General features: G+C 54.8%; 1 protein-coding gene across 2 annotated transcripts; it reads left to right on the top strand.

The window, feature by feature from the left end:
- Positions 1-700: 700 nt before the first annotated feature.
- On the top strand, positions 701-6,822 carry AKAP5 (A-kinase anchoring protein 5). Of its 2 annotated transcripts, none has more exons than XM_042799222.1 (2): positions 701-939; positions 2,329-6,822. In XM_042799222.1, exon 2 carries the CDS (start codon positions 3,019-3,021, stop codon positions 4,387-4,389), a length of 1,371 nt encoding a protein of 456 aa, XP_042655156.1. In that variant the 5' UTR covers positions 701-939; positions 2,329-3,018; the 3' UTR covers positions 4,390-6,822. The 2 variants fall into 2 exon arrangements, with proteins under 2 accessions (XP_042655156.1, XP_042655158.1); XM_042799224.1 differs by lacking the exon at positions 701-939 and adding an exon at positions 1,018-1,058.
- Positions 6,823-7,469: the final 647 nt, after the last annotated feature.

The following is a 7,469-nucleotide window of genomic DNA, read 5'->3' on the forward strand; positions in this document are numbered from 1 at the left end:
CCCCTGCCTGGCCAAGGCCGGGTCCGCAAATGCCAGGGCCCCTGCCTTGGGGTGCGCGGCTGCTCGCTCGGGGTGCGCCCTGCTGCCCTTTGGGGTCCAAACGCAAAAGCGCAGCTCGGTCCCTCGGACCAGCTTCGCCTCGAGCGGCCAGGGAGGGGGGGTCTGCGCGCCCGCTGCTGCGGCGCACGACCTGGGGGGGGAACAACGGTCCCTCTGCAAGGGGGAGAGGGGTCCTGCCCCACAGGGAGGGATTCTCCCCCGACAAGGAGGGATCCGGCCCCACAAAGAGGGATCCGGCCCCACAAGGAGGGATCCGGCCCCACAAGGAGGGATCCCACCCCACAAGGAGGGATCTGGCCCCACAAGGAGGGATCCCGCCCCACAAGGAGGGATCTGGCCCCACAAGGAGGGATCCCACCCCACAAGGAGGGATCCCACCCCACAAGGAGGGATCTGGCCCCACAAGGAGGGATCTGGCCCCACAGGGAGGGATTCCCCCCCCACAAGGAGGGATCCCACCCCACAAGGAGGGATCTGGCCCCACAAGGAGGGATCCCGCCCCACAAGGAGGGATCCGGCCCCACAAGGAGGGATCTGGCCCCACAAGGAGGGATCCCCCCCCCCCAGGAGGGATCCGGCCCCACAGGGAGGGATCCCGCCCCACAAGGACACTTCCAGAAGGAAGAGCCGCTACCCTGCGGGAGGGGAGGGGTGCAACCCCAGGAGCAGGGAGAGGCGCTGCCCCGCAAGAAGAGGGGGTGCCACCCCACGGCGGGAGGGACGCCGCCTTGCCGAAAGAAAAGGGGGTGCTGATCCGCAGACGGGGAGGGATGTTTTCCTGCAGGAGGAGGGACGCCGCCCCCCCCGCGCAGGGCTGGGCCGAGGTCCCGGACCCCCCGCCGCCCCCCCAGCTCCGCTCTCCGCGGAGGCTGCGCGCAGGTGCCGGCAGAGCCGCCCCGGGGCGGGGGGCGGGGGGCGCGGCTGCGGCGGGGGGCGGGGGGCGGGGGGCGGTGGCAGCGCAGCCGCGCGGAGCGGCGCGGAGCGGGGCCGGGCCGCAGGTGAGGGGTCCGCGGGGGGGGGAGGCGACACGCGTGGGGTTCCTGGGTCGGCCTCTGCAGCCGCGGTCGCTGCCTGAGGAGCTCCCCCCGCCCCCCCCTTTCACCTCCCTCCCCATCCCCTCGGAGGGGGTTCGGCTTTCGGGGGGTCCCCGTCGCCCGGGGCGGGGGGACGGGACTCGTGGGGGAGCGGCGGTGCCGGGCGCCTCCTGCTCCCACGGGCGGCACCCGCCGGCGCCCCGAAACTTCCCGGGGTGCGGGGGTTGCGGGGTGCGGGGTGGGGGGTGCGGGGTGCGGGGTGGGGGGTGCGGGATGTGGGGTGCGGGATGCGCTCGGGGCACTGACTGCTGCGGGCTCCTCGCTCTCACACACGCCTCTGTCAGCTTAGCTCATCTTCCCTTTAAAAAATTAAATTGAGAGAAGAAGTAATTGATTAAAAAAGAAAAAAAAAAAAATCTGTGCCACGGGGGAGTGCGCCCCGCCAGACCCCCCTTTTAATCATCTTACTACTTAAAAGCAGAGCACGAAATGCCGTGTAAAGAATTGCCTGGAGTCACGGAGGCAGTCCCAAAGAAGTTGGGCTGTTTGCAGTAACGGCGTTTGGTGTCTTTATATCCAAAACTGTTCTGATGATGTTTTGAAGCAGCATTTTTATTTATTTTTTTACTTATTTGAAAGCATGACATATATCTTACGATATCGTATATTTGATGAAAATGTACAGTGTTAATTGAGGTTGCCATGGAACGCACGCACGTAGTATAAATAAGCTCCCTTCTCGCCATGTGATTTCGCTTTTGTATTCCATAAGCCTCCTTTTTGTATTCTGTGTTTTTGCATATTGTCATATGGTGCATTAAAGATAAAAATATCTGCTGTCTCAGGGTGTAATTTCCCTAGCTGGAACTATGAGTGCATATGGAGCAGTGGGAAAAAGATTTAGCTAACTGTAGGAGAAGAAAATATGTGTGTGCATGCGTAATATATATTTGCCATAATATGGGCAGTTAAAAAAAAAAGTCCCATTTTACCACATAAAATAGCAAAATGGTATTTTCTGTGGTGGAACATCACTGAGTTGACATCTTGGTGGGCTTATTTTGCTTTTGGATATTGATGATAATTAGTGGAAAAAACTGTGATGGTGCATCCAGAGGTAGAACAGCTTTTACAGCCCTGGTCTGCCTTCCAAAATGAAATTTTAAAAAACCCAAACTTTTTAATCCTTTAAAAGAAAAATATTGCCATATAATTTTTTTTTGTTGTGTTACAGATAAAAGATGGAAGCCTCAGCCATGCTTTGCAGCGAACCTCACATAACCTCCGAGGGCAACAAGCAGAAATCAAAGCTGAGACAAAACAGCGTCTGACCTTGTCACTGGGGGGCAGAGAACAGCCACTGGCTGCGGCTGGTTTTACTGGTGCTTCAATCAAGCTCCCTGTGCTCTGTGGAATTGCAGATAGCTCAGAAAGTGCAAGTTCTTTCCAGGTCCATGGGGTGAATAAAAATTGTTAACTCTTGGCTTGATTTGTCATCCTTTCGGGGAAAAAAAAAAAAAAAAAAAAAGGTAATGTCAGACTGGCAATTAAATAGCCGTGCTCTTAGACCCAGCGCAACTTGAAGTGGGTTGTCCCAGAGGTGAGAGTGACTCTGGCCAGCAAAGCCAAGGAGAAACCTGTGCAACTTCACATCTACCCGGGATTCCTTGGAGAGGTGGTAAAGTGAGTAATCAGACAAAGTGGGAGTTACAAAGCAGATGCGATAGCTTCAGCAGAACTTCTCTTCACTGCCACATCCGCTCATTAAAAAGCAACTAACATTACTTTGAAAACAACTTGAGGAAAAAATGCACTTTGAGCATCTCTGCAGTCCTTGTGTCTGATGCATTAATCAAGAAAATCGATGATGTAACACAAACGAGGGAGAGGAGTGAATGTGGTGAAGGCAGCTAAGGAAATTAAAATGGAGAACCCAAGAGAGGTAGAGACTCACAGTGCGGGGGCGACGTGCTCCCCATTGGAGGAGCAGGCAGAAAAACCCTCCATGCTCTGTTTTAAGAAGCGGAAGAAGTCCTGTAAGAAGGGTCTGACCGTGAAGGATGCATGCGAAGGAGCCTCCGAGGAGAAAAGCCAATGTGTCAGTGCTGACCAAGGGGAGGCAAAAGTTTCTAATCAATCGCGATCTTCCAAAGGAGCCTGGGCAGCCATCAAAAGCCTCGCAAGACCTCGGGGAAGGCAGAAATCCTCCTCAAGGAAGAAGGTGCCCTCTGATTCCCAAGTGCAGCTGGAGGTGGATGCTGAGGAGGGCTGTGCACAAGGCTTCCCAAAGAAACGGGCGAGCTCCGGGGTGAAGATGCCCTGTGTACGGTTCTCCAGAGCCAAGAAAAAACCCAGCCCCTCTGAAGCAGTGGAGGAGTCGGTGGGGAGTGTTCAAGCAAACGAAGTGATGGGCGTTTTGAATAAAGCTAGTGAAGAGCCAGAGGATTTAGCCCCAACAGACAAGTCTGAATCCTTCAGCCCGGTCTCTGCGGGTGAGGACCAGGATACGGCGAAGGAAAGTGCCATTTCTGTTGGGAAGAGTGAGCCCTTGACAGAGCCCACACCTGGCGCGGAGGAACATACGGAGTGCACCGCTCAGTTGGAGATAACTGATTCAGAGACAGTGAACGAAACAGCCCAGGAAAAACTGCAGGAAGGGAGCCGGCCCCAAACCCCTGCCCACGTGGAAGGAGGGGAAGTTGCTCCCGAAGCGCCTGTTTCTGAGGATCAACCCGACAGCGCCCCTGAAACCACCGAGCTGCAGGAAATCCCTAATGTCTGCAAAGAGCTGCCTGAAGGGGATGAATCAGAAAAGAGCGTGAATCTTCCAGAGGAGTGCACAGTCGAAGAGACTGTAACGGGTTTCGGTCAGTCGGCATTTAAAGAGGATGCAGCGAGCGTGCAGGGCTGCTCCGGCCATCAGGTGACGTTAGAAGCAAACACAGGCGCCGGCGTCGGCATCGTCATCACTGTCACCGAAGCTGAGGACTCTGACAACACCGACTCCGACCAGGCCTACGAGCCGTCCCCAGTTTTGCACCGAAATAAGCAAAAAGGGAATAAAAAATCAAGCGGGAGCTTCGATTTTGGTAAAAAAGAGGGCCCTGAGGCTGGTGGTGGTCCTCAGGCGGAGGAGAAAGGTCCGGGCGACCAGGGGCACAGAACTGGGGAGCAGTACGAGTTGCTCCTCATAGAAACCGCGTCTTCCCTTGTGAAGGCGGCCATTCAGTCGTCCATAGAGCAGCTGGTCAACGAAATGGCCCTGGAACAGAATAAACACAACAGTTTTCTGTGATGGCAGCGATGCCCCCAGAATAAAGATTACAGGGAGTGATTTTAAGCTCCATTTGGCCTGGGGGGTTGTGCGGAGAGCTCGAAACGCTCCCGGGGCCGAGGTGTAGTTAATTCTGCATGCCCGTTCAGTTGTGTGTCTATGTGAAACAGATCCTGGGACGTGGGGCAGGCCCTGCTACGTACAGCGTGTCCCCTGGGGCTGGGGCTTCGGACAGTGCCACTGACGGCAGCTGCGGAAAAATGAAGGTGTTGCAGCGACTGTTTTTTCATCTATTGGCATCTTTATGTCAAGGCCACGTTCCTGCTGTCATCCGTGCCAGGTTTGCCCCCCGTTCCTGCTGCAGATCTTGTACGTACCGCGCGTTTAGCGGAAGGTCGCAAGAGGCGGCGAGCGGCCGACCCGCTGCTGGGCTGGATTCGGGGCACGTGGGATGCGGCTGGAGGTTTGCCCTGGGGTTCGGCGGAGATGAGGGAGGGTGAAGTGACTGCAGTGTTAACACGAAGGTGTCAGTGCCAGGCAGGCTCCGGCTGGTGTTCAGTATTGCAAACAGGTACCTGCTGCGCGCAGGTGCCAGGAACCGTGTTCACCCCTGCTGTCCTGTCGCGTGAAGCCGGACGGTTGCAGCGAGCCGTTTTTTTTTTTTTTTTTTTGTTCAGCCTCTTCTGCTGTCACAGGCAGCCTGTGCGCTTCCAGCCACGGCATCAGCCGCTCGCCTTGCTGACCCCGGGCTGCACAAATGCCAACAAAACGACAGCACTTCATTTGCGGAGAGGGGAAGGAGGAGCAGGGGGGGCCTTCTCACACCATTGAGCTCAACGGGCAAAATTCCCAGTGGCATGGGTGGCACGGGCTGGGCAGGAGCGTGCCTGCTGCGGGCAGCCCCTCTCCTTCCTTCGCCTTCCTCTGTCCCAGTCGCGACGTCGTGGTGAAGCCGTCCTCGGATGCAAGCGTATTTTTTTATATATGGCATGCGATATAAATAGCAGTGAGCTGCATGCGTGTTAGCAGTCAACTATTGCCTCGGTGTTGACATAGTCTGGGGAGCTGCGATGTGCTGCGGGTGCTGGAATTGCTCGGATTTGGTGTGAGAGCTGCTGGCGACCCGGGGGGGCTGGCGGCAGCCTGTCCCGCTCAGCTCCCCCCTCGCTGCAAAGCCTGCCTGGCTTCAGCGAGCCCGCGCATCCCTGGGGAAATGTGCATTACGCCTGGCTCGCTGCTGCCAGGCTCTGCCTGGCTCCAGCACGCCACGTAGCTTGCTCTGAAACATGCAGGGAAATGCCGGGGTGATCAAAATCCTCAGGGAAAAAATCGAGACAGGAGGGACCCAGGGACGTGGCTGTAAAACTCCCGGACAGACCAATCGCCGTCAAAACCTACAGCCTGCCCTGCTCCAAGGGGGTTTGCACCAGCGTAGCGTGTGTGTACGAGCATCGCCTCTAACTACCAGCCCTCCAAGAGAAAGGGGCCTTTTAATCATCTGGGATTGCATCTGCGTGGCTGGGATTTACGTACAGCTGCGGGCAAGTCAGCCTGTTCTTCTGAGAAAATTCTCCTGCGTGTTTCTCAGCCGCTACAGAAATAGCAGCCTCGCCTGGCAGTTGCTCACTGACCATAGGCAGTGTACTGGGATTTCCCTTCCCAGTGTAGGGTTTGGATCCCTGTTAAAATACAAGGGCTGTAAACTTTCCTAGTACCTGGTGCGCCACCACATTTTAAACTCTGATAACAGTTTAAACGTCTCTGTTGTTACAAGAGGACAGTGAACGCCACCACAGCTTGTTTCTGTGCAAGTGAAACTTAAGAAAAAACAGAGAATGTTAAAAAAAGTGTCTTCTTTTTCTGTGAACTTATTTAATAAGTTATCAGATATTGATAATTCAATGTATACAATTTTAATGGCTTTGTACTTCATACTGGTCCTGCTAGGTATTTTGCCATAGTTTTGAAAGGGACTTTTTAAAGACTTTTGTATGTACCTTTGGAGCTGCTGCAGCACCCCGAGAAGAGCCGTACCGATGCTGGAGGTTGCCTATGGGATTACAGCAGGCACCACGGCAGGTCGGTTGTTTATGGGATTACAGCTGCACCACGCAGCATCTTTGTGGGGCTGCGCTGGTGCCGGCTGCGGAGGAGGATGTCCAGGCTTTAGTAAAGAAAGACAAAGTGACCCCACAAGGCCAGGCTGTCATCTTCTGTCAGCCCACTAAGCAGTTTCAGGAGGATTTTCTGTGTTTCTGTGTGGCCTTTTAGGCGAATCACATCTTCAAAAGAGGAGGAGAATGGCAGAAATGCTTTGGTCCAGCCTGCCTGTCCCCTGCGACTGTTGCTCCACGTCCAGGGTTGTGTTTGCATCCTTTCTGTAGCTGGTTTTTCACTCTGTTGTAGCTGTACAGATAACTGACAATTATTTCATTAAAGTTGAATGTAACCGTTGTTTTCTCGCCTTGTGATTGAGTGGGCAGCTATGGAGAGATTTTACACATGAACATATAAACTCACAGTGGTGCTCTGCTGTGTGTGTCCAGCTTTTCCAGGGAGCCGTACAGCAGAGATGAGCAGAACAAAAACTTAAAGTTAGTAGCAGACCTGAATTCTTTGGAGGCTTGCTCCTCCTGAGCTCTTTTTATAAGGTTTCCTTTTGGTTGCTGGCCAGCCATTTCCACCAGAGTCCCAGCTGCCCAGGGACTGCTATAAGGTACTTGTGAAGGATCACAAGTCTCCAGGGGGTGTGAAAAGCTGTCCTGCTGCCCAAGAATTAAATTCCCAATTGGATGCCCCCACACAGCCAGAGGAAAATGTTTGAGGCTCTGCAAACAGACCAGGGTCTAAACCTGCCTGTGCGTGGAGTGGCACGACTCTTGCCGATCCCACATGGGTGGTTTGGTTTTCTTTGCGAGCCTCTGGTTCGTGCTTTCTGCTCCCAAGGCTCCGGGCTGCTATTTCCAGGTGCATGGTTTGGTGCTGACGGGGTCCGAGGTGGGGCCGGCACCTCGGGAGGGCGAGCAGCAAGGTCAGTGCTTCGCCATTCCTCTTAGGGCTCAGATGGGCCCCACAGACTAATATTTAATTTTTTTTAATTG

This window comes from Tyto alba, unplaced genomic scaffold (genome assembly GCF_018691265.1).
Source record: "Tyto alba isolate M040663 unplaced genomic scaffold, T.alba_DEE_v4.0 Super-Scaffold_29, whole genome shotgun sequence".
Lineage (NCBI taxonomy): Eukaryota > Metazoa > Chordata > Aves > Strigiformes > Tytonidae > Tyto > Tyto alba.

Bases quoted from the DNA above. Each gene is read 5' to 3' on its own strand.
- AKAP5 (XM_042799222.1), top strand. From the start codon at position 3,019: ATGGAGAACCCAAGAGAGGTAGAGACTCACAGTGCGGGGGCGACGTGC.